The sequence below is a fragment of the Lemur catta genome, chromosome 1, assembly GCF_020740605.2.
Source record: "Lemur catta isolate mLemCat1 chromosome 1, mLemCat1.pri, whole genome shotgun sequence".
Classification (NCBI taxonomy): Eukaryota; Metazoa; Chordata; class Mammalia; order Primates; family Lemuridae; genus Lemur; species Lemur catta.
Window position 1 is genome coordinate 275,640,867 of NC_059128.1, and position 27,588 is coordinate 275,668,454.

General features: G+C 37.1%; 1 protein-coding gene across 6 annotated transcripts in view; it reads left to right on the top strand.

Annotated features, from left to right (window-relative positions):
* Window positions 1-27,588, top strand: part of ITSN1 (intersectin 1) — a 194,690-nt gene that overhangs the window by 64,647 nt on the left and 102,455 nt on the right. For all 6 annotated transcript variants that reach the window (XM_045540588.1, XM_045540589.1, XM_045540590.1 and 3 more), the window contains exons 5-8: window positions 6,038-6,198; window positions 17,710-17,889; window positions 19,359-19,455; window positions 24,112-24,212. In XM_045540588.1, the coding sequence (XP_045396544.1) occupies window positions 6,038-6,198; window positions 17,710-17,889; window positions 19,359-19,455; window positions 24,112-24,212 (539 nt within the window). The remainder of the gene's footprint in view (window positions 1-6,037; window positions 6,199-17,709; window positions 17,890-19,358; window positions 19,456-24,111; window positions 24,213-27,588) is intronic.

A 27,588-nucleotide genomic window follows, 5' to 3' on the forward strand; every position in this document is an offset into this window, starting at 1 on the left:
GTTCCCTGTGCCCACCTTCTGTCTTCTCTTTCTCATTACCTCGATAGCACTTACCACCACATCGAACAGTCTGATTTGTTCTCTTGTTTAGAGTCAGCTTGCAGTAAAATATAAATTATGTGAGGGCAGAAACCTTGTCTATCTTTTTCACAGTTCTAACTCCAATTCTTATGTAGTACCTAGCCCTTATTAGGTGTCCTAGTGTATGAATGACTAGGCTGGATTCATCTGTGCTGTTGCTTGGTTTTACCTCCAGCTTAGAGGCCAGTGAATGGGATATGAGCAGGCTAGGCTCCTATAGAAATTCGCAGGCGTCAGCCCTGGTGCAGTGAATGAAACTGGCCAAGAGGAGACTGGCCTCTTCCCTTAATCCTGTGATATACACAAAGTAGTTTCAGAATTGCTACATTCATATCCACTACAAACCACAAACCTATTAAGTAGAGTTTAAGGTTACTTTGTAGTTCTTTTTGTTTTTAAACTCAGGACCTATGTGTTAAAAAGTTACTTGGATTAATTTTTTTCCTCCTCCCATGTGGATATGTTATTTATTTAAAATACTATTACGTTTGTTTTCATTTTTATTTAGTTTAAGTGTCTGTCTTCATTTTGGTGGACTTTACTTTTTGAATACATAACACATTAACAAGGTTCTAAAACCCAAAACTATACAAGAATGTGTACTCAGACAAGTTCACTCCCTCTCCTATCCCTTTATACCTATTCCCTCCTATTTTATTAGTTTTGTGTTATCCTTGATTTGTTTATTTTTGTGGAAAAAAGCAGGAACATAATGTATAATGTGTGTGTATTCATATTTACATTACTTCCTCTTCGTCCATAAATTAAGGGAACTTCTTATAAATGTTCTTTTGTTCTTTGCTTTTTTTTCATTTAATAACATATCCTGGAAATCACTCATATCATTCCACAGAGATCTTTCTCATTTTCTTTTTACAGTTACATAGTATTCATTGTGGAGGATATACCATAGTTCATTCAACGAATCTCCTGCATACATGTATTTAGTTTATTTCTAGTATTTTGCAATTACAGATAATACAGCAATGAATTAGCTTGTGTATGTGAGATTTTGTATTATTGGAAGTGTGTCTTCAGGGTAAATTCCTAGGTGTGCAGTTGCTGGTTCAAGGGGTAAATACGTACTTAGTTTTCCCTCTTTTGGAGTCGCAGCACTTTTCCAACCTACAGTGTATAAGAATGATACATGGTTTATTTGTACAAATCAAACAGAAAGCTTGATACCTCTGTTCTCTTTCTCAACTCAGCTCTGCCTGTGGTTATGTACAGATTTTAATATAAGGGTTAACATTGTATTTAAAATGACTTTGTTTCAAGAGTCATATATAGCAGTTGTTTCACTTATATTGGTTTTAGTGTATTTTTTACTTTGGAAATTAAATGAATTTAATTTCAGTATTGTCAGACTTATAGTTAGTCTTTGGGGGGATTATTAGAAACAGATAAACTGGAGAAATAACTATACAGGGGAAATGAAATGGATAGCAGAGGGGAAGCAGTTTTTTGCAGAGAAGCTTTTTGAAACAATGCCAACTCTATTGTATTGGGGGAAAGGTTGGAGAGCTGGGCTTTGTAGGAGTAACTACTGTATTTCCATAAATTCCTTTGAATTTTCATTACCAGGGAGTCCCCACAATTTGTTTTGTTAACTCAGATTTTTTTTTTTTTTTTTTTTGAGAACCACAAAATTTTCAACCAGATGTTGGGATTATAGTGAATGGTTTCAAGTTAAGCTCCTAGAACCTAATGATTACATGTTTCTTCTCCTCACCCGTGGAGGCACTTCAACAAGAAGATTTTTAGAGAAACACTAGATTCGAATTAAGCTATTACTAGGAAGTCTTTTCTCCCCTAACCCACTTATTATTCCACATTGTATATTTCCATTTCTCATTAGTAAACACGTTTTGGGGGCAGTGGTGTGGGGAATAGGGAGGGGGAATCTGCCTGATTGATTGATTGGTTGATTTTAGTATGCCTGTTGAGGTTGTTTAGAGGGAGTATTTTCCCCCTGAAAGCTATTTGAAATAGTTGACTTTCTTTTTGAAAATACTCAGCAAGAGAAGGTAAGTTCACCATTTCATTTTATTTACTTAATTTCCTTTATAAAACTTGGAAGTTGGCTGGGCATGGTAGCTTATGCCTGTAATCCTGGCACTCTGGGAGGCCGAGGCAGGAGGATCACTTGAGCTCAGGAGTTTGAGACTAGCCTGAGCAAAAGTGAGACCCCCTCTCTACTGAAAATAGAAAAAATTAGCAGGGCAAGGTAACGTGTGCCTGTAGTTCCAGCTACTCGGGAGGCTGAGGCAGGAGGGTTGCTGGAGCCCAGGACTTTGAGGTTACTGTGAGCTAGGCTGACGCCATGGCAGTCTAGCCTAGGCAAGAGGGAAAGTCTGTCTCCAAAAACCAAAAACAAAAGCAAAAACCTGAAAGTTAGTACAAAAATAAAGCAACCAGAGACCATTTTCAATTATGAATATAGATGCAAAAAATCAAAACAAAATCTTAGTGAATAGAATTCCACAATGTATAAAAAGAGTAACATACTAGTTCCAATTTGAGTTTATGCCAGAGGTCCAAGATTGGTTCTTAATCAAAAAGTTCTATCAACATTTGTCTTTATTTAAGCAGATAAAAAGAAGAAAACTTGTTATCACACCAGCAGGTGTAGATTAGGCATTTGATAAAAAATACAGTAACCATTTCTAATAAGTAGAAGGGGAACTACTTTTAAATATGTCAGAGCACTTTGAAAAATCAGTACCAAATATTCTAAACATTGAAATACTAAATCCATTTCATTTAAACTCAGAACTGAGCAGGAAGGCATTCAGTAGTATCTTATTTATTTTTTCTTGACTGCTAGATTAGTAATGTCTAGAAGCAAGAAGAGGATTTGCACAAATATTGGGAAAAAAAGATAATGCTAACTTTTTGCTAATTATGTAGTTGTATACTTACTAAATCCAAGAGATTTTAGTTTAAAAAAATTAAGATTCACAGAAATTTAGTAACTTCTATAGTATTTATGCTAAATACAGAATAAATAATTTTTTTTTAATTAAAGTTTTTCTTTATGCTTGAAATAAGCACTTACAAATAGAAATGGGGGGAATGTTTCATTTAATACTCTGTCAAAAATGATAAAATTTCTTAGAATACATTTAACAAGAAAAAGCATATTATATGAAAAAAGTGACAGTTTTATTAAAAAGGAAATATTAATTTGAGAATTGATCAAATGGAAAGATACTATTTTCTTTGGTGGGCAGACTATCACAAATATATCAGTTTGCCAAAAATTATTATCTAAATCTAATACAGTTTTTGGATCCCAGTAGGGTTGTTTGTAGAATAAACTGATCTTAAAATTCATAGGGAAAAAATAAACATCCATGAATAAGCCAAGAAAAGTTTTAATAAAACCTTGCCAGATATCAGAATGTCCCTGAGAGCCAGAGTGATCATATCATTGTCATATTGACCTGGAAATTGTTCAGTCAAAAGAGATAATCCAGGCCGGGCGCGGTGGCTCACGCCTGTAATCCTAGCTCTGGGAGGCCGAGGCGGGTGGATCGCTCGAGGTCAGGAGTTCGAGACCAGCCTGAGCAAGAGTGAGACCCCGTCTCTACTAAAAATAGAAAGAAATTATCTGGCCAACTAAAAATATATATACAAAAAAATTAGCCGGGCATGGTGGCTCATGCCTGTAGTCCCAGCTACTCGGGAGGCTGAGGCAGTAGGATCGCTTAAGCCCAGGAGTCTGAGGTTGCTGTGAGCTAGGCTGATGCCACGGCACTCACTCTAGCCCGGGCAACAAAGTGAGACTCTGTCTCAAAAAAAAAAAAAAAAAAAAAAAAGAGATAATCCAGAAACAGATCTCACTTAATATGAACACTTAATACATGACAAAAATGTGTTTTAGTTCAGTGAGAAGAGGATGGAATAAATATTGCTGGAAAAGTGAGGAATCCATGAAATATGGTTGAACCCGGGGATAACATTCCCTGCCCCATGCAATTATAGTTGGTTTAAAGATTGAAATGTAATAAAATAATACAATCTTAGAAAATCAAGGACTAAACACCTACAAACTATATAATAAAAGAAATATTGGTCTAAGCATAGTGACTCATGCCTGTAATCCTAGCACTTTGGGTGACTGAGGGGGAAGGATCGCTTGAAGCCAGGAGTTTGAGACCAGTCTGGGCCACATAGCAAGATGTCATCTCTTAAAAAAAAATTAAAAAAAAAAAAATAAGCTGGGCATGATCGTACATACCTGTAATCCTAGCTACTGAGGAGATTGAGACAGGAGGACCACTTGAGCCCAGGAGTTTAAGGCTACGGTGAGCTATGATCAAGCCACTGCCCTCCAACCTGGGCAACAGAGTGAGAATCTGTGTCTTAAAAAAGGAAAAGAAATATTTTATGTATAAAAATCTAGAATTCCTATACAGTAAGTATATTATATAGAAAATAACAAATATTGAATTTTTTAAAATCTTTGAACAATCTGCAGATAAACAGTTAACATGTTATACACAATGAGTTTATAAACTGACAAGAAAAAGACATGGAATCCATCAGAAAACTTGGCAAAGTATATGAGTAAGCACTTCATAGAAGTACAAACCCAAATGACCGCAAAACATCTGAAAAGTGATGTTCAAGCTCACTAGTGGGAAGGGGAATTTGGACTCCACTGGTGTGGTTTGCTGAAGGGGTCATGACTGCAAGAGAACCCGAGAGAGGAAGTGGGGGGTGGTCCCTGTAGCCATGGGGCTCTGTTTCCTGCTTCATGATCAATCTTTCTTTTCCAAAATAGTTGTGCTTATACAATTTTTTATCACTTTTAGAAATTTTTAATCTTTGTTATATGCCATGCTTTTTGTTCTGTTACATATATTCTTTCTTTAACTGCCACTACATGGGATTATTTTCTATGTGACTTTATTTTCTTTTGTAGACACTATCTGGATGTAATTCATTTTAAAAGATTGCTAGTCATGCATTTTAATTGAACTAGCTGGTCTTATTTGATGTTTCAAATACAGTTTTATAAAACTGGTTTCAAATATATGAATAAATATTCATGCTTTTAATGTCTCGATTAAAAAGAAATGAAATCTGAATAAACATTTTTTATGCAGAAGAGGTTAAGTCATGAATATGCACAATTTGGGTTGTATAATGTGGTGTCTAATTGCAAGAACAAAATTTCTTCCTTTTGCTTACTCTTCTTTGGGAGAAAATACTTTGTCTTGAAGCTCATTATAAGTTGTGCTTGGAGCATGTATGATTGAGTACAATTTTCAAACAGCAAGCATGTTTGTAAGCCCATTACGGAGTTGTTGGGTGGTACAAGACAGGATTCTAAAGAAAAGTTTTAAGAGTTTTAGAAGAATACTAGCATTATTGTGTAGTATACCATAGCATAGGGTAGCATAGTGTAGCATAGCAAGTCCTATTCCCATGTTGAGGTTTGTAGAACTCCACAGAGCAGTTAATGCAATCTAACCAAACATCTGTAGCCATGACATTCAGTTTCTAAATCCTTGTTTTTCCCCAACAGCTTCATTGTGACATAAATCACATAATAAAGTCCACTCAGTTTAAAGTGTCTAATTCATTTGTTTGTAGTTTATTGACAAAGTTGTGCAAACATCACCACTGTCTAATTTTAGAACATTTTCGTAACTCCAAAAAGAAATGCCTTTTGATGTCTAAAATACAAAACCTCACACTGGGGCTGAAAATAACCTGAGGTAGCATATAAGTAAAAAGTAGCAGAGTAAAAGATATTTTATGTTAATAAGACCTTGCCAGTATTTACAGGCTATTCCCCATAGCTTGGAAAACAAATTTTGTTTTGTGGTGTTCTCCCTGGGGGTAAGAGAGCTAATTATTTTGTTTTTGTGTCAGTGGGAGTGGTGGTTTTGGAAAGGTTATTTTATGATCACAGTTGTTCTGAGTTCATGCTGTTGGTTTGCAGGGCACTAGCTGACATGAATAATGATGGAAGAATGGATCAAGTGGAGTTTTCCATAGCTATGAAACTTATCAAACTAAAGCTGCAAGGATATCAGCTCCCCTCCTCACTTCCCCCTGTCATGAAACAGCAACCAGTTGCTATTTCTAGTGCACCAGCATTTGGTAAGTCTGAAAATGAATTGGTTCCTATACTTCATTGTGTATTTTAAAAATAAATGTTTCCCTTTTATTCCCCTCTTAGCTTATAGCATTATGAAATTCTAGGAGGTAATTCTGTCTCAAAGATGATGGCCTTGTGCCGGCAGATAGTGCTGAGTAGAAGGAGCGTGTTCCCTAGGATGTGAAAGTGATCAATGAATGTGAAGGTGCCAGTTGTCAGTTGGGAACAGTTTTGTGGTCTGCTGCATGTTTGTCCTTTTTTTTTGCACTTCACATTGACCCTTCATGTTGTCACATACTTCCTTTTGGCTTGTGTTTCCATAATGTCTATTTCTCCTTGTGCCTAAATAATTCCTTTGGATTATGGTGTCTAGAAATATATTTTTTGAATTACAGTATTGGGTCAATTACCCACATTCAGGCCAGGCGCGGTGGCTCACGCCTGTAATCCTAGCACTCTGGGAGGCCGAGGCAGGCGGATCGTTTGAGCTCAGGAGTTCGAGACCAGCCTGAGCAAGAGTGAGACCCCATCTCTACTAAAAATAGAAAGAAATTATCTGGCCAACTAAAAATATATATACATAAAAAAATTAGCCGGGCATGGTGGCGCGTGTCTGTAGTCCCAGCTACTCGGGAGGCTGAGGCAGTAGGATCGCTTAAGCCCAGGAGTGTGAGGTTGCTGTGAGCTAGGCTGATGCCACGGCACTCACTCTAGCCCGGGCAATAAAGTGAGACTCTGTCTCAAAAAAAAAAAAAAAATTACCCACATTCAATTTTTTCTTAGAACAAAATGGAATGGAAAATAAAAACATTTGTATCATGATTAAAAACATAATTCCGTTAAAAAGTTATCTTTCAGCCAGGTATTTTTCTCATAAATTGTTAATTAGTTGATTGTCTGGGATCATCAACAGTTCTGATTTCTTCTCTGTTTCACCCTAGACTTTAATTATTTAGGTTGATTTGAAGATCACAGTAATCAGATCTAACATCTGATTCATGGGGAGCTTCTTTAACAGTTTAAAACAAAACACAAAAACTGTGACTAGAGTTTTTTCCCTCTTTTCATCCTAATATATCTGATAATAGGTGATAAAGTGAATTAGATTTGGGAGAGGCAGTCAGCAGTAATTCAGGTTGTCTCTGATACAATTAATGATAAGCTTAGACAGATAAATACTCTGGTTTTACTTATTATTAGGTTTCCTATTAAAAACAAACAACGTATTGCCTTTCTTTTGGTGAGGTTTAGCCACAAGGCTAGTTTTTGTAAGGGGAAAGATACAAGTTTGGGGAAGAATTTTAGGCACATAGGACAGTGGTTCAAGAGAGTAAGAAAAAACTCATGTATGAGCAAAGGCTGGGAGGAGCAGAAGTGAAGAGTACAGTAGCTCTGTGTGACCAGGGTACTTGTTTGTCTTGTCCATTGTGTGTTCACAGTGATTAACCTTTAGTTAACCCGCTTATTTAAGTGGAAATCGCTCTGAATCCCTGAAGGTCCCTGTAACCAATTTTTGTTCAGGACCAATGTGTTAAAATAGTTAAAGGGTATTTGGTTTTCCTTTGGCCTCCTTCCAGTGCTGCAAGAAGAAACTTCAGAGTGGAGAAAGGGTCAGATGGCCAGAGGCATCCCATTTCTTCTTTTTCCCCTCAAACCTGGGGGTCAGTAATTTTTCCTGTAACATTTCATTTGTTTTCTCTTGGTTCCATTCCGCTATAGGAATTTCAACTGTGGAGATATTGCTGATTTAGTTTCAGGGAGGCTGTGGCCTCACTGCTGAGAAGGTTTTACAGTCACTTAAGTAACTTGCCACAAGTTAGGAAGGGAACCCACCGGGATTGCTGACCTGACACCCTGCCAGCCAGCCCATAGCTCTTTCTGCAGCCTTCTCTCTGCCTTTCCTCACCTTGTTCTCATCACATCAACATTCTCAGTAAATGACTTTCAAGAGGATAAGCCATGAGGGAATATGAGGACACAGGAGAAGTTACAAGTATGTGGTCCTAATCAAGTCTGCCCAAGTTTTCACGAAGATCTGCTCTTTACTAGTATTGCTAGTCCCACTTCTCAGCTCAAACTAGGGTAATTTTTTTTTAAATAGTTTTTCCAGCTGTTTGAGAACAAAATAGTTTATTACTATTATCATTATTTTCTAATTAATGTTAAAAAATATCTGACTATGCATTTCTTAGCCCTTAGACGTAGTATGTGCCTTCACATACAGTATTTTATTTGATTACAACAATAACCCCAAAATTAATCAGAAATTATTAGCCCTATAACATAAATGAGGGAATTGAGATTCTAAGAAGTTGAACAATTGTCTTAAGGCCAATTTAACAAAGGAGGTAGAGGCTTCCAAACCCACGGTTTTTCTAGGCTCTAGGTTACCTTCTCCCTCCTGCCTTCATTAACACCAAACCTGCTGGGTGCCGTGTAGTGTCACTCTTCCGGGGTTCCTCGACTGCATGTACTTTTAATGCAGATATTAACACACTGTAGAATTAAGGCTCAGGCAGGGGTCTGAGCAATCATTTTGTTCAGCGCCCCTATGTTATAGAAGAGGGAATTGGGGTGCAGTGGTATTATGACTTGCCTAAGAGCACCCAGCTCAATTCCAGGAAAGTCTATGAGTAAAATTTCCTTCTTCTCTCTTGGTATGTTTGCACATAGCGTGATTCTTCTTTTACTCTGCACCTGACTTATTCAAGAGCAGTTTACTTTTCTCTTGTTTGGTTTTCATTTTGCCAGAGTACATGGTTTTACTGGATTAAACCAGTTATTTTTTAAAGCCCCACCTGTGTGTCCTAGTTTCTGGGGGGGTGGTCGTGAGCAGGACATCATGGCTTCTACAGCTATGGAGCTTATGGGGAGGCAAGCAAATAAATAAATAGTTCCAGGTAGGAGTAAGTTCAGTCAATTCATTAAAACAGGGTAATAGGATAGAGAGAGACAGATTGGACAGGGTGGCCAGGGAAGAATTCTCAGAGGAGATGACTTTTAGGCTGACTTAGATGATGAGAACCATGTGAAGACCTAGGGGAGAAGCCTTCCAGGCAAAAGGAACTACAACTGCAAAGATCCTAAGCTAAAACGAGTTTGGCTTTGCCAGGTGTGGGAGCAACTTGTAGCTGAAGTATGAGTAGGCCATGAGCACAGGGAGCTAAGGCAGGAGCCTAATATTAAATATTATTAAATAATAATATTAAATATTAATATTAGGGCCTAATATTGAAAACCATATTAAGGAGTTAGGGTTTTGGGTTTTTTTCCCCCAAGTGCAGTTGAAAGCTACGGAGAGCTTCTAAGTGAAGGAGTGACATGGTTGATAGACCCTTAGGAAAAAAATCTGGATTATATGAAGACCAGATTGTAGGGAAGGAGAATGGAATTCTGGAGACCAGTTAGGAAGCTTTTGCCACGGGCAAGAGGTAATAGTGATTTAGATCTGGCTGGTGATAATCGTTGTGGAGGACTGATTAGATTCATTGTAGCTTATAGTTTCGAAGAAAAAATAAAAAAGACTTGTCAATAGATTGGAAATAAAAAGTGAGGAAAGAGAATTAAGGTTTTTAGCATGATTAATTAGATGGATGGTATAACCATATACCGAGGGTGGGGATAACAGGAAGAGGAATGGTTTGGGAGGGGAAATCAAAAGTTTTGGCCATGTTTAAGGGGGCTAATAGATTTCTACATTGAGGTGAGTGGGATGACTACTGACCTGGAGCTCAGAGGAGGGATTAGTAAACTCTGGGAGAGTTTGCATATGGATAGTGTGAAAGCCCCAGGAGTGGTTAAGATATCTTAGGGAGAAAGTTTAGCTAGGAAAGAGCAGATGATGTAGAGCTAAGCCTTGGTGTGATGTGACATTTCTTAAAGGTCTGGTAAAAAGGAAGAAGCTAGAAACTGAGACTGACAAGAATGAAATGGGAGAAGGTTTGTGTCCTAGTGGCCAAGAAAAAGTGTTTCAAGTAGGAGGGAATCCTCCATTGTTTGAGTTGTTTCTGAGAGATTGAGTTAGAATAAGACAGAAAAGTGGTGATGGGATTTGATATGATGAGCTTGTGAGTGACTTTGACAAGGAGTTTCAGTGGAGCAGTAGGGACAAAAACCTGATTGGAGGCTTGGAAGAGAAGAGAGAGTTGAACTGTAAAGAGAAACAGCTGGAGGAGCATATCAGCCGAAGTGCTCCCACGTTCTTACAGAGTCGAGAGGGAAAACTCAGTGATTCGGAAGAGATGGGAGAATTTCAAGAATTAAGACTTAGCACAGTACGAGGTAATGGCATTCAGAATATAGATGTATTTATTTAGAAAATCATTTGTTCAGAAAAGGTAGTGAATTGATAAAAGGATGATAGTCTTTGTAGTGGCTATTTAAAAGCTGAGTGGGTCACTTAAAATGGAAAAATTATGATGTAAGAGAAGATTTTAACAAATTTGGAGATTAAAAGATCCTTTTACCAGTCTGATTAAACAATATTTTTTAAATTGTTCATTTGGTGCCAATTAATTTGAGGTATTTCAAAGTCATCTTTCTCAGTGTCTTTTTGTAGTAAGTCTCCTTTTAAGATTTAGGGGCCTGCAGTACAGATGGGGTATCTTGAAGGTTAACTGGCTTGCACAATATCCGTTGTCAAGCCTTTTGAAAATCTGAATGATAGTTCATGAAAGGTTTTTAGTTTGTTTTATTTGTTGCTTGAGTAGATTGACATTCTTTCTTAAGCCAAAACCGTGATTAGGAGTATAATTTAATATAGTCATCAAATCATCGTTTTACTTACAAAATTTGGGGATTCTAAAACTAACAACAAGTTCAGTCTGATACATATTGATATATGTTGATATACAAAGTTAATCTGATCCAAATGAGATGCGTGGTTATGTACTTTTACCTAGTAAAACCCAGGTTAGAGTTTTTTTCTTCTCCTTGGACTTTCAGTATCTATAAGCATTGTTATTGTTCTTCAAAATAAATAATCTGTTTTTCTCATTGTATAAACAATAGATGCCAATTGGAAATCAACAATGCAAAAAGACTTGGAAAAAAAGTGAAAATTACTTTAAATTCTATTACTCAGGGACAACCATTGTGCTCAACAACATTCTCTTTAAAATTTTATTAAAGTAATACATGCTCTTAGTAAAAACAAATACAAACAGAAGTGTGTAAATCTGTAATGGTGCAGGAGGAAGAGGGAAGAAATAAGGTATCCAGTGTACTTGAGAACAGGAGAATCCCCAAATAGCTGACAGGTATTCACAAGAAAGTTCAACCAAGCAGACTGAAAGCAGCAACTGAAACTCTCTGCAGTACTGGTTGAGGACAAAAGGCCTAGGATAAGAAGACCTAAGAGATCTGGAGCAGTTTATATCCTATAAATCCTCAAGACAACAAGGCTTCCTTTGGGGACAGGGCCCCATACTGAGAAGAAGTGTCTGGGAGTAGAATCAAAACTGAGCAGTACTCCTGGAGACAAAGGAAAGAGAAGGTCCAGACAAAAGTGGTGGAGGAAGACAGAGACAAGAAATCCCAGGCAGCAGGGCTAAACTAAAAATAGGCAACCGAAAATTTCAAGCAAGGGCAAATCCACAGCAGAAGTTATCAAACAAGGTCAAGTAATACAATGTTACTATTAGAAAAAAGAGAATAAAGAGCCAAATAACACCTATAGACAATGAAGGTACACCAGCAATGCACTACTTCAAAACAAGCTAAAAGCTACTATGGAAATGATAGAAGACTTGAAAGACCAATATAAATCAGAATTTTAAAAATGTCAGGAATAAAGTGACAGAACTGAGGAAAAAAATGAGAAATAAAAGAAAAATCCATTTCAGAAATGAAGACTAAACTGGAAGCACCACAAGAGGTACTCTCTGAAGTGAAATAGATGATAGAAAGAGGAAAGTGTTTAAAGTAAAAGGAAATGGAAAAGTAGAAATAAAAAAGGATTTGAGAAATAGTGACAAATTTTTAAGGCAAAGACTATTGACTCTATGATCAGCAGGAGTCCCTGAAGAAGAAAACCAAAGTCAAGAGGATAGAACAGATGCTAAATATGAATTCAAGACAACTGTCTTGAAATAAAAGATTTGAAACTATGTTTAAAAAAGAGTATCATATGGCTGAGAATATAGATCTAGAAAGACCAACACTAAGATATATTCTATTTAAAAAAAATTATTTGGGCATGTAGAAAAAGAAAGCACATGGCTTACAAGGGGAAAAATTAGATTATCTTCAGACTTTTCAACAGCAGTGCTTTATGCCAAAAGAAAATGGAGTAACATATTTAGAATTCTCAGAGAAAGAATGAGCCAAGGATTTTGTGTCCAGAAAAACTGACTTTCAAGTAGAAAGAACATAGGCAAACTGTATCATTTCGGAAGGACTCAGGGAATATTAACATGAACCTTCTTGAGGAATCTGTTAGAGAATGAGTTTCAGACAACCAAAAATAGCTAGAGATACATCAGTATTAGGACTGGTGATGAGCATTAAATATATAGGTACCTGTAGAACTGAGACCTAAATGAAGGCAGGAAGGAGAGAGTATAAGATATAATTCCTATGTGCTCTGACAGTGTAGATACAATAAAACTATATAATACAAGGGGGGCAGGAATGTTTGAAAAAATGATTTAATGCTTTCAGCAATTATATTAGTGGTAGTATTAGTATTGTTCTGAAACTGTTGTATCTGAAATATGTGATAAAAAATGAGTAATTATGGAATAGTCTAATTCTATCATTCCCTTCTATTATATACATTGAAAATCTGTATTCTAAGTGTGGAAGTTCTCAACACAGTATTCCTGGCAGCTACAAAAAGAAAAAAAAATAAGCGTGGAAGAATGAGATATACCAATGTAGTAGAGAGTATCAAATGTTAAATGAAAGCTCTATGGTTTTGGATTTGAATTATCAAATTGGAAGTATCAGTATGAACTCATAAGGCTTCTCTCCTCTCCCCCATCCGCCTATTCGTCTATCCATCCCTTCCTCTCCTAGCTCTGTCCACTGAAAAAAGCCTAGAAACAATGATCTACCACAGCAAGGCAGTGAGCCCAGATTGTGAACTTGAAATACCATTTCTCACTAAAAGAAACCAGAATTTTTTTGAGAAATGGCTGAATCCTGGTCTACAGCATGAAATGTACATAATGAGTTTGGAAGGACTCATCTTATAATACTGTCAGCAAGGAAGCTATCAAAGAATAGTAGGGTGTCATCAGAAGTTCTCAGAAGCTAACTTGAAGAGGCTCACATTGGCACAAGTCAGGATAATTTGAGCCTCAAAAGTGATAATAAGTACCATGGATTAAAACTCAAATACTTTTAAATGTATGACTCAATAATGATATTTATTTTAAAAAATTCACCTTAGGAGGATCATAGAGAACCAATTCATTATCTTGAAAACAGGTAAAGAGAAAGAACCAAGCATTTATCATACTTTTCCTGCATGAGCTATACAACCAAATAGCCAACTAACATATTCTCATTAGAAGCACCTCTTTATAAAAGTATTCCAGCTAATAAATGACAAAAAGATGGTAAGATTAGAACATCACTATTTTGCAACTCTCCATAAATGAATAAATATAGGCATTAAGCATCAATGACTGCCAAGATCACAAAAAAACAACTACATTTTATGTGCTTTCTATAGTGTTGCCAAAGAGATCCAACCCGAGTCTGATCCAGTCTTCAAATCTATCTGCCTATTTGCAGGAAATACAGATAGAGGAAAATGTTGAAATGTACCCTGAGGATGCAATCAGCAAAATCCAGACTGGGAAACTTTACAGGCCTTGTGATAAATTGGTCTTTCAGCAGATAAATTGTAAGGAAAAGAAAGGCATGGAGAGGGGCCTATAGGTTAAAAGAAACCTGAAAGACATTTCAGTGATGGGATTTCCAACCATGCCTGAGTGAGATCTGTAAAATCTTCCCCCAAGGGCAGCTGCAAGGCTGGACAAAATTGACAAAATAACCATTTCAGTGCTCTGGAGGTCAAACAAAGATACGTAACTATCTGAGAATCATTTGTGCTTGAAAAGCTGCTGAGCTTCAGGTATGAATAGTGGGAAAAGCAGAAGTCTGTGGCATTCTTTCCTGGGCATGTTCCTACCCTCAACCCTTCAACTCAGTTAATATGGAGGAGCAGGTTGTAAATACTAGCAGCCTTGCTATGTTATTGAAGGGGACTTACTTGGTTTGGAGTGGAAATAATACCTGTGCTCAGCAGCTTTGGTAGTGGAAGTGACGATCTTGGCAGCAGATGAGCAGGTAGGGCCAGTAGCTCTGTTAGTTGTGGTCATGGCTAGGCGAGTGTATATTTGGTTGAGGCGCAGTGCACATGTGAGGCTAACACCAGGGTGGGCCCAAGCCAGCCAAAACTCCTGACCAACCCTCAAGCTGCATGCATGTATGGAGGATATATGAAATGGCCCTAAAAAATACAAAAGCTGGGGCAGACATTAAAATGGTCTGAACTTTGAGTACATTTTTGTGTTGACTTACAGATTGATTGTCAGGGAAAGAAAGCCTTACTGGCTTCAGGTGTTTGAGTACAACTTCCATCCAGTCATTGTGCTATGTAGATAACGGGCAAACCCAAGCAAGCCAGCCTTAAAAATAGAAACAATAATTTGTAAAATCCCAACTGAGCAGAGCCATCAGGGGCTGCACAACATGGGGAGGATAGAGTTTTCAGATTTAGCCCATGTAAGTTCCTGAATAAAGATAGGAACAACCTTTGGTTGTTTTGTTTGATTTTCCTTTGGGGGAAAATCAGAGATGGAGTAACTGAAATACATTATCTAGAATGTCCATTTTCAGCTATAAATTATGAGACATTTTAAAAAAACAGGACAGTATGGCTCATACTCAAGAAAAGAAGCAATCAGTAGAAACTATTTCTGATCCAGCTGTCAGATTTATTTAGCAGACAAAGGCTTCAAAGCAGCAATTATGTTCAGAGAACTAAAGAAACTAAAGAATTAAGGGAAAGTATGACAATGAATCAACAAATAGAGATTCTCAAAAAAAAAAAAAGAAATTACAAAAAAGAACAATGGAAATTCTAGAACTGAAAAATACAATAAACAAAATGAAAAATTTACTAGAGGGTCTCAGCAGCAGATTCAACATAGCAGAAAGCTGAATTTGAAGCAGAATCAATAAAAATTATTCAATTCAAAGGAGAACAAAAGGATTGACAGTAATTAACAAAGCTTCACAGACTTGTGGAAAAAGATCAAATATACCAATATATTAATACATTTCGAGGGGGTTCTAGAAGGAAGATAGAGAAAGGCACAGAAAAAATATCTAAAGAAATAAAAGCCAAACACTTCCCAAATTCAGTGAAAAGCATTATTTTACACATTCAAAAGCTCAACAAACCTTGAATAGGCAAATACAAAGAGATCCATACCTAGACACATTGGAGTTAAACTATGAAAGCCAAACACAAAGATAAAATCTTGAAAGCAGCAAGGGAAAAACAACTCATGAAGAAGAGAAAAAAAAAAGCCAACCAAGAATTTTATATTCAGCAAAACTGTCTTTTAAAAATGAAGGTGAAATGATGACATTTTCAAATAAACAAAGACTGAGAGAATTCATTGCTACCAACCTACCTTAAAAGAAATATTAAAGCAAGTCTTTTAGGATGAAAGGAAATCATCAGAGATGGTAACTTAAATGTATCAAAAGAAAGGAAGAACATCAAAAATGATAAATATGAGCCAGGCACAGTGGCTCACGCCTGTAATCCTGGCACTCTGGGTGCCCAAGGCAGGAGGATTGCTTGAGCTCAGGAGTTCAAGACCAGCCTGAGCAAGAGGGAGGCCCTATCGCTACTAAAAACAGAAAAATTAGCTGGGCATTATGGCACATGCCTATACTCCGAGCAACTCAGGAGGCTGAGGGCAGGAGGATCGCTTGAGCCCAGGAGTTTGAGATTGCGGTGAATTATGATCATTCCACTGCACTCTACCTGGGGCAACCAACTGAGACTCTGTTTCAAAAAAAAAAGATAAATATGTAGGTTAATTTTAAAAACCCAGCCGGGCGCGGTGGCTCACGCCTGTAATCCTAGCACTCTGGGAGGCCGAGGCAGGTGGATTGCTCGTGGTCAGGAGTTCAAGTCCAGCCTGAGCAAGAGTGAGACCCCGTCTCTACCAAAAATAGAAAGAAATTATTTGGACAGCTAAAAATCTATATAGAAAAAATTAGCCGGGCATGGTGGCGCATGCCTGTAGTCCCAGCTACTCGGGAGGCTGAGGCAGTAGGATCGCTTAAGCCCAGGAGTTTGAGGTTGCTGTGAGCTAGGCTGACGCCACGGCACTCACTCTAGCCCGGGCAACAGAGTGAGACTCTGTCTCAAAATAAATAAATAAATAAATAAATAAAAATAAAAACCGTATAAATCTATTTTTCTCCTTTTCTCTCAACTTTAAAAGATATAAGAGTATATAAAGTAATCACTCTAACCCTGTATTTCTGGGCTTATAGCATATATAGACATAAAGTGTGTGACAGTAATAGCACAGAGGAGAAAGGGCACTGAGCTATATTTGTGCAAAGTTTCTGTGTCTTGCCCATATTAGAAGTAGGTTATGATACATTCATTATGGACATGGAGATTTTAATCCCTAGAACAACTACTTAGAAAGCTACTTTTAAACAATAATAAAAAAAATTAACAGAGGAATTTAAACACTAAAATATATTTACTTAACACAAAAGAAGTTTTAAAAATTGAGACAAAGAAATAAAAAAGAAAGGAACCATTTTTTGTTATTTTATCATTTCTTCTTCACTTATTGGTTAGAATACTTTTTTAAAGAGATGCTTCCCTCCATCAGATATTGGATTACCCTGAGGTACAGTATATATAGGAAAGGCAGGTTGAATGTGTGATTGTCCCCTCACATTTCATTTACTAGCTTAAAAAATAATAAACTGATTGCCTAGCATCCTCCCATGGTGACCAGTTGGGATTTTATTTGTTTTTAAGTATCCTTTTTGAATTAATGGATTTAATTATATTTGATGCCTTTAATTCCACCGCATTTATTCTCATTGGTCCTCATCTGTTTGATTCCTCTTCAAGTTGGGTCTTGAGTCCTTTGATGTGATGATCCTTGACATAGTTTTTGACACTATTCAAAACGATTAATCTGAAACCATATTTTATTTTTTTATTTTGTCTTTAATGGCTTATTATAAAGGTTACAACTCAATTATAGCCAAATGGAGGAGAGGCATACTCTAGGGTACTGGGGAGGATGAAGAACTTACACGGCCTCTACAAGCAGGACCCTCCCAGCAATTCCATGTATGCATTCAACAACCCAGCTCTCTGAGCCATGTTTTAAATGGGAATATATTACATCCAGACAGTGATTTTCTTCTTCAGGCAGTACTAGATTAATTATCATTAACTGTAGAAATGTGATCGGAAGTGAATTTTCTTGGGATTTTTTTCTTCACAGGTATAGGAGGTATTGCCAGCATGCCACCGCTTACAGCTGTTGCTCCAGTGCCAATGGGATCCATTCCAGTTGTTGGAATGTCTCCACCCCTAGTATCTTCTGTTCCCACAGCAGCAGTGCCTCCCCTGGCTAATGGGGCTCCCCCTGTTATGCAACCTCTGCCTGCATTTGCTCATCCTGGTATGTGACTTGCTGAAACCATACACTGAATTTTTACAACTTGTATTTTGCTGTTTATTATTGTTAAATCTTTTGTCTTCACTTTCTGATTATATTTAAATGATACTTTATTCCAGAGGAAAATATTTTTTTTTTTTTTACTTAATTTCTCGTTTTTTCCCAGCATATTAAATGGGATATACTAAGGTAGAAAGAGGGAAAGGGAATGGAATTATAGATTTCTAGGTACCACTGTGGACAAAGGTGAACTCAACAGTAGAATCCAAGGGTATAATTTCCTTTTCAGGGCTGATGGGAGCAATTGAAGTTGAACAGTATTTGAACATTTTGTGTTTTTATGCATCAGTTACTACTTTTCTTTAGCTGCTATGAATTGCTAATAAGCAAGCCAATCCCCTGGGAATAGAATTATATGTGGAGCAGGGGAGAGAAAAAAGAACATTTTATACTATTTTATAGTATTACATTTTTTGCTTAATTGAAGGAAAGGATTTAACAGTTCCTGGTTTAGTTATTTTCATTTTGAGACTTTATTCAACGTATTTTTTTCCTTTAGTTAATAGAAAGCATAAACTATAGATGTAGGTAGGCTTAGTCTAACAAATCTTAATCAATTCATATCAATATGGAAAATATTTTTTGAAAAGTACTTTGAATATGTCTGAGTAAATTCAATAGCATTATATCTGAAACAGTTCTGTGTCCGTAGCCCCCAAATTTGTTATATATATCAGGATATGTCTCTGAGTTACAGCCGGAGAATCTAAATGTGCCTCCTTTTTTTTTTTTTTAGATTTTCTTGTCACATGTAGTCCATCTGTCATATATGACCACAACTGCAGATGTGATGGCAGCTAAAACAGGGTGTGAAGTTGATTTTCCAGAGGCCTCAGTGAATCCACACACTGTTGAGTTTTGTTTTCTTTTGTGGCCAGTCGCAAATGTTGCAAGATGGCAGGCGAGGGTGAGGGAATGTGGCTGAGGCTAGGAGTGTTTTTTTTCTGACACAGTTAACCAGCTCAAATGAGAATCAGACACAAAAGCTGACCCTCCCTAGCATCACATGTTATCTGGCCAAGACTGCTGTCTGTGACTTTTTGGCTCTTACATCTGGAACTAACACTTCAGCTCCTTCAGTGTGCTGTTAAGAATATGCTATTTTATATATTTAAGCTGTTACCTCTTTATTGAAACAGGTCCTATAAAATGTGATACTAAATATTTAATGAAGAGTAAAATTTTATGGATGTCAGCATTACTACTTAGGTGATTTTTTGGTAGAAAAAGTAAATGTAGAAACATTTTTGGCAGGAGGATAGAAAGTAAGGAGAGAATAGGTCTTTTTAAGTCCAGGATGGTAAGAAAAGAGGAATTATTTCTGCTTCAGATTTGATGACTATGCATTCTAATTTTCATAAATAAATTTATCTTTGTAGAATTAGTTATTCAACATTTATTTATTTTTACAGCAGCCACATTGCCAAAGAGTTCTTCCTTTAGTAGATCTGGTCCCGGGTCACAATTAAACACTAAATTACAGAAGGCACAATCATTCGATGTGGCCAGGTAAGTTTGTTTGTTTTTAAATGGAAAGTTTGGTTAAAACCATTATATGATTAACTTATAAGTTTGAACAAGAGTTAACTATATTCTTTATTATCTTCTTTTCAGTAGACTTTTGTAGAGTGCTAATAATAATCTTAATTCTGGATAATATCACTAGATTTCATCATTAATGTATTACAGAGATGACAGAAATCAAGGATATGATATTTCCTAAGAGGATAACAAATGGGGAGTAGTAAAATGTTTAAAATAGTAAAATAGAATTCTGGGGTGGAAGAAGAAAAATAAATAAACTATTTTGTGTTATTCATTTAAAAGTTTATGTATAAAATTTTTTATATGAAGATTGGAGCCATATTTGGCCTTATTTTTAATTCTATCTCAGATAATCTCATGGAGTCTGGATTATTAGTAAAAGCCTATTAAAGGCCATTTTATAAAATGAATAATTCAGATTAGTACATAGTTCACAGTAATCAAATATGTGGCTCAATTTGGGGAAAGCTCATGTGACCTTATTGCTTATATTTTGGCCAACCTTGGTTTCATATTATCTTTCATATTCTTACTTTCTTCTACCCCTAATATTGTCTTTGCATTCTACTACACTAAGATGAGAAATTAAGTCTCTTTGTAAACCATCTCAAAACTTTTGGAATGAAGGGGGATGTAAATGAAGATGATTCCATCTTTTCTTGTGTCAATTCTCCTTAGAAATCTTTGAGTGAATGTTTAGGAAAAACACTCAAACCATGTTTTCCTCTCTGCTCTCCCTCCTCAACAATCATCAACACAGAAGATTTCTGTGGCAAATGTAAGGAGTTTTCCCCCACACACCAAGCAGCAGACACCATCTGGGTGTCCTCTAATTCAATTCCAACACTGTCTACCTGGAGATAGCATCAGATCCCACGGGGTGAGGGCTCAGTTCCCAAAACTTCCCCTCCCTACCCAGATGCCAGTCACAAGTCCAGGCCTCCAGCACTTCCCATGACCTCCTGTTTGGGTTCCATTAATTTGCTGGAGCAGCTCACAGGGAAACACTTACATTTACCAGTTTCCTTTAAAGGATATCACAAAGGATATAGATGAAGAGATACACAGGATGATGTATGGGGGAAGGGACATGGAGCTTCCATGCCCTCCCTGGGTGTGCCACTCTCCAGGAATTTCCATGTGTTCAGCTATCCAGAAGCTCTCTGAACGCTGTCCTTTTGGGTGTTGATGGAGTCTTCATTACGTAGGCATGACTGACAACTGTGTAGAAATATAATTGGATAAAAAGGGTATGATCTCATACTAATAGACTAAGTGGGGAAACCCAGCAAGGCCTGTCTGTTCAGATTCTTTCCGGCCTCTCTGTGTAGCATTCCTTTCTTCAGGGCATAGGGCAGGACCCTGTCTGGAATAAGGGTCTTAGGACCCACAATCAGATTACAGTCCTGCCTTGGACAGGTGAAAGGAGGGTAGGAGAAGTTCAGAGAGAGGGATTCTGTTTACTATAACAGGGCTGTGGGAGTTATATGAACCAGGAATCCTGAACGAAACCAATATATAATATCACAATGAATCAAGTCATTTTCCCACTTTAAAGAGAAGAGCATATTGAATATAATTCAGTAATGCATTCATTGTCATTTCAAAAATAATTTAAAGAAAATCAGTAACCTGAAAAGTACAGTGCCAAAAGTTTATGCACATTAACTCATTCTTCCCTATAAGATGACCCTATTATTTTCTCTGTTATAGACCAGGGACAAACTCAGAGACATGTAACTTGCCCAAAAGAACATAACTCATAAGTGACAGAGCTAAGAGTTGAACTGAGTTCTTCCTGATTTTCTTTTCTCTAAAAAGCTTTATTTAATTATGGTATACAGGTACTTGTATTCCATTTAATTAAGGTTATACTATTTTTTTTTCTTTTTAAGACAGGATCTTACTCTGTCACCTGGGCTAGAGTGTACTGGTGTCATCATAACTCACTGCAACCTCAAACCTCCTAGGCCCAAGGGATTCTTCTGCCTTAGCCTCCCAAGTAACTGGGACTACAGTTGTGCATCACCACGCCTGACTAATTTTTTCTATTTTTAATAGAGACAGGGTTTTACTCTTGTTCAGGCTAGTCTCAAACTCCTGGCCTCAAGCAATCCTCCTGCCTCGGCCTCCGAAAGTGCTAGGATTACAGGCACAAGCCACCACACCTGGCCAAAGTTTTACTCTTAAGACGCTCAAACATTTATTTATTTATTTTTTTTTTTTGAGACAGAGTCTCACTTTGTTGCCCAGGCTAGAGTGAGTGCCGTGGCGTCAGCCTAGCTCACAGCAACCTCACACTCCTGGGCTTAAGCGATCCTACTGCCTCAGCCTCCCGAGTAGCTGGGACTACAGGCGTGTGCCACCATGCCCGGCTAAATTTTTTTTTGCTATATATATTTTTAGTTGGCCAGATAATTTCTTTCTATTTTTAGTAGAGATAGGGTCTCACTCAGGCTGGTCTCGAACTCCTGACCTCGAGCGATCCACCCACCTCGGCCTCCCAGAGTGCTAGGATTACAGGCGTGAGCCACCGCGCCCGGCCCAGACGCTCAAACATTTATTATCTGCTTTGCCAGGCATCTCATTAATCCCATTCAACCCACGACCACCTATGCAGTAGATATTATCTCAAGATTATGAATGAGGAAGCAAGGCCAGAGAAATTATATTTTCCACCCATAGTTTACAGCTTAGAACATGGTAGAGCTGAGATTTAAACTTATATCATCCCACCCTAAGTTCCTTTGTTTTTTCTTTCTCCTATACGATGCTGAAGTTTTGAGTTTACTCTGACTTTGCAGAAGGGATTTTGAAATCTGCCTTAAAATTGATTTGTGACATTAGAATGAATAAACAATCAGTTTTAGCAAACAGTCATGCTATTATCACGACTGGGCTTTTTATGTTAGTATTTGCCTTTTCAATCATTTAAATTTGTAGCCAGTTTTGGCAATGCAGTCTACCCAATCTAACTTTTGGGTAACATATTAATGAGTGTTCAGTCTATTTAAATTCTCAGAAATTTGGCAGAAAACTATGAGTTGATAAGTGTAATCTGGGACAACTTCTGTGTGTAACACCCAATATTCCTGGCATGCAGTAGCAAGATAGTTAGCTTCTTAATAAATAGGCAGGAGCTGGAATCAGCAAAATGCTAGTTTAAAATGAGAGAGTTGTCACAGAAGTACACACAACAGAACAGATCATGGTAAGTGTTTTTTATTAAGAAATTCATAAAGGCCAGGTGCGGTGGCTCCCGCCTGTAATCCTTAGCACTCTGGGAGGCCAAGGCGGGTGGATCGTTTGAGCTCAGGAGTTTGAGACCAGCCCGAGCAAGAGCGAGACCTTGTCTCTACTAAAAATAGAAAGAAATTAGCTGGACAACTAAAAATATATAGAAAAAATTAGCTGGGCATGGTGGCACATGCCTGTAGTCCCAGCTACTTGGGAGGCTGAGGCAGGAGGATTGCTTCAGCCCAGGAGTTTCAGGTTGCTGTGAGCTAAGCTGACGCCACAGCACTCTAGCCCAGGTAACAAAGTGAGACTCTGTCTCAAAAAAAAAAAAGAAATTCATAAAAATTGAAAAAGATAAATTTGTATAGGTACTTTTCAAGAGTTTGGGAGCTGTTTCCTATGCTCGATGAACTGTATATATTAATAATAAGTGCATAGATAACACATATAAATGATGATTACAAGGTTCAATATGTGATTAAAATTTTGCTTTTATTAATACAGTTTGAAATAGGCATTTTTGGTGAAATGAAAGGGCATTACTTGTAATCTGTCCTGGAAGGGGAATGCCATTTTTACTGTCAGGTCAGCCATTGTGTTTAAATTACTCGATTTATACATCAGACCCTTCACAAGCCGTTGGTGCCAGTGTGATACTTGTGTGGGCAGTGGCATCTGAGGAGCTAATTACTAAGAATGTCCAGACACAGACTGACTGCTGGCAGGTATTTCCTCAGGTCGGGGTTGTGGCACGTTGGCAAGGAGAAGTTGACACTGCAGTCATGAAAGCGGAGCTCTTTCGGTTATTGCTCCACTGATCTGCCGTGACCCTGGAAATGTTCTGTTTGCTCTTTGGGAAACTCTCCATTTGGAAGGAATTTAAACTTTCAAGAATGAAATAATCCTCATTAAAAAATGGATCCTATATTTTGATATATAGAAAGTTACACATTTTTGGAGAATTAGGTAGTTACTTGTTTGCTGTCAGCATTGCTTTTTAACCAAAAGAGAAATGTTCCAGAAATTAGAAATGCGTGGACACTATTGGATCACCTCAGTTTTAAGGAGATTTTTCATACTTTTATAGAACCTTTAAATTATTAAATTGTATATACTAATTTGAAACAGCCACTTGATCTGTTGTGTTCACCCTGGATTCTAGAAAAATAATGAGCTTATCTATTTTGAGAGAAATGTTTATAACCTTAAAAATGGGAAATATTCATGGCAGGAAATTCAGAAATAGTGATTAGAAAATGAATAAAATGTTAAAGTTATATATGGTTATCTAGAGAAGTTCCTAGTTTACTGATTTAAAGACCTTCAGTAGGCTATTCCTTATGGATAATCCACTGTCTCTCCTTTTTTTTTTTTTCCTCACAGTGCTCCTCCAGTGGCAGAATGGGCTGTTCCTCAGTCATCAAGACTGAAATACAGGCAGTTATTCAATAGTCATGACAAAACTATGAGTGGACACTTAACAGGTATTTACAAATAAAAATTAATTTAGTGAAATAGGATCTTTGTTCTAAATCCAAATTGTTTCTAGATATTGGGTCAAAGATATTTTCCAAATATCTTTCTCTATTTCCTTATTTTTAAGTAGTGTTTTCATCTCTGTTATCTTGCATTTGCATCTACTGGCAATTCCTTCTATAGTTACTTTATTTTCCCATGCCTCATGCCTTTGCCCCATTGCTCCTTGGCAAAATGGAACATAGACTAGGTATCCTCCTGTACGATGAAAGCCACTGACATGCAAACCAAGGCACTAGCAAAGTAACACTTCTGTGAGTAAAAACTGGCTTCAAGTTCTGAAGCCCAGCTTTGTAGATGAACTTGAAGCTGCCTATTCATCAGGCCAGGGTTTGAGGCAATATGCAGGGTGAAAGGTAACCAGTTGGGGAGTTTGGAACATAGCTCATTTGCTGACTAACTGGAGTTCACCACTTTGGATCTTACTTATCTATAAAAGGCCAGCGTTAGGATCTCAGTGGATTTTTTTTTTTTAAAATAGTGATTCTTTTATCTGTATCAGAAGGGTAGAGAACAATTTTAGGATATTATTTGAGATCTTTTCCATGAAAGGTTAAACACCTAAAACTGATTAGAAAGTTATTAAGAAATGTATAGCTTTAATAAAGGAAAACCTCTGATATGAACATTAAATGCTAAAGGGAAAACTGTAACTGCTGTCTAACAAATATGAAAGGCAGGGAAAAAAGGGTTAATTTTCCCGGGGTGGGGAAGCAATGATATGTAACACAAAACACTGTTACATTTCTGATTCTTACTACCTTGGTTTTTTCCTGCTATTATGATTGCAATTTTCAATTCCCCCTCAAAAAAAATGTTTTTATGTTTAAAATGTTAGAGTTGGATGAGACTTTGAAGGGTTCTGATCTAATCTTTAACTCTGTCTCCATAAAGGATCTTAGCAGTCATCTCAAATAAGCACGTATTTGTATCTGAAGGGGTGAATAGTAAATATAGACAAATTCTTTGTACATCATACTCACTCCCTGCTAAGTAGTAGCTGTCATTTTTATACATAGTATGTAAAAACACTCTAACTTATGCAGGCACTGAAGGAATATTTGATAGTATAGTTTGAAGTACTGTTTTACACGGTTTGTGTGATACCAGTTCTCCATACAAACTCAGAACTACATTGCCAACAAATCTGAAAATATTTCTTCAAAACATTGTCAGTGTTTGCTGTGAGTTAGTTAAAATAGTATTCACTTTTTTGCTACGACAGGGGGTCTGGTCACCATCTGTGGTGTATGTATCTTGCTTTGTAAACCTATATCTTGCTCTTGCTCTATAATCCTATCTTGCTCCCCTTCAGTAAATTTCACCTCATGCTTGCCTTTAAAAAAATAAATAAAAATAAAATAGTATTCAAATGGCGACATTGATTGAGAAATTCTTTTTTGGTCAAGTGTGTGTTTTATGAATGAAATGCATTATCTACATCCCAGATACAATGAACGGCACAGGCACTTGAACATTTTAGAACTTTTAAATATCTGAGGCAGAAAGTAAAATTTGAAGTATACTGGAAAGAAAGCAGATTTTGCTTCTTTATCTGCATTATTTATTACTACTTTGATTCAGCAAGAATTTAAAGTGGGAGTTTTACTTTGAAACCAGACCTTTGTGTAGCCATGACAATGGGAATAAATAAAGGAACTTTAATTTGTTTTCCTTTTAGGTACTCAGGAGTAAATATAGAGTGTTTTTTAGGCTAAACTAGACTGTTGATGGAAGCAGAGCTGATTTGTTGAGATGGATGAAATACAAAGGTCATTGTCTTGATCACAACTATAGAAATAATTTGGTGAACTCAGAATGGATAAGAGGAGTATCAAGAAAGTTAAAAAAAGGTCCAAGTATATAAAGAAGCCCAAGTGAAAGATATAATTTAATATTCTTAATCTCTTGTTTTTCTTCTTTCTTGATTTTATTTTTTGTGGGTTCTTGTTTTAAAGGACCTAAAAAGCATTTTTACAACATGCACATAACAACAATTGGAGTTGTGACATTCTAGTGTTATGAATACCAGTTAAAGTATAGAAGTTGCAGATAATTTGTTTTGATGTAAATTAGAAGAGAATCTTGATTATCAGTACTTGTTTTTTTTTTTTTTTTTTTTTTTTTGAGACAGAGTCTCACTCTGTTGCCCAGGCTAGAGTGAGTGCCGTGGCGTCAGCCTAGCTCACAGCAACTTCATACTCCTGGGCTTAAGTGATCCTACTGCCTCAGCCTCCCAAGTAGCTGGGACAACAGACATGTGCCACCATGCCCGGCTAATTTTTTCTATATATTTTTAGTTGACCAGATAATTTCTTTCTATTTTTAGTAGAGACGGGGTCTTGCTCTTGCTCAGGCTGGTTTCGAACTCCTGACCTCGAGTGATCCACCCGCCTCGGCCTCCCACAGTGCTAGGATTACAGGCGTGAGCCACCGTGCCCGGCTGATTATCAGTACTTGTATTCACATATGTTTTTGGAGGGAGGTGGAATTCTCATTGGCTCTCCAAGAATTGTACATAAACTACATGTAGTCTTCTAACACACACCCATTGTTAATGTACTGTTGGTACTTAGAGGGATGCCTGATTACCATTGTGATTTATTTTCACATACTTCTTTTGGATGCTGTCACATCTGGCTACATCTGTAAGTGTGTGTTGTGAGCATCGATTGGTCCCACCAGAAGAAGACAAGAACCTATGATCTCGTGATATCACTAGAGGAAGCTAGGCTAACCCAGCAGTGGCACTATTTTGCCCATTCATAATCTGGGTCGATTTAGCTGGTACATCTGATTAGGTGGACACCCCCATTTTCCTTCACAACTCGATGTGTATGCTGTTGCATGCTCTTAAACGAGGCAACCTTATAAAATAGGGCCCATTCTTTAATTAAGGTCATGTAAGAAGCTCTAGAATTCTGGTAATCCTGTTAATGCTAGCTCCTCTTGTCACCAAGGTGTTTTATTATCTTGTTACATTCTGAAACAATGAGTATGCTATTTGGTTATTCATCTGTTAATCAGAAAAGCTAAAGTCTTAGTCATTGTCTGAAATAAAGCATTAATTCCATATGCTTATCTCCTTTCCAGTCATATTTCCTACCCAAACATAGACAACTATAGTGGAATTTGTGAACCTGAGATTTCTGTTTATCCCATAATATCTCCTTATATGCCAATATTCCAAAACCAATATCCCTTTATATGCATAGGTTTCCATAGGAGAATTCTGAGCACTTAAAGCTTAATTTTATGCTGTCCTGTTATGCTAGGATGCTATCTTAGCTGTTGCTGAGCTATTTTTAACGTTTCACAACATTG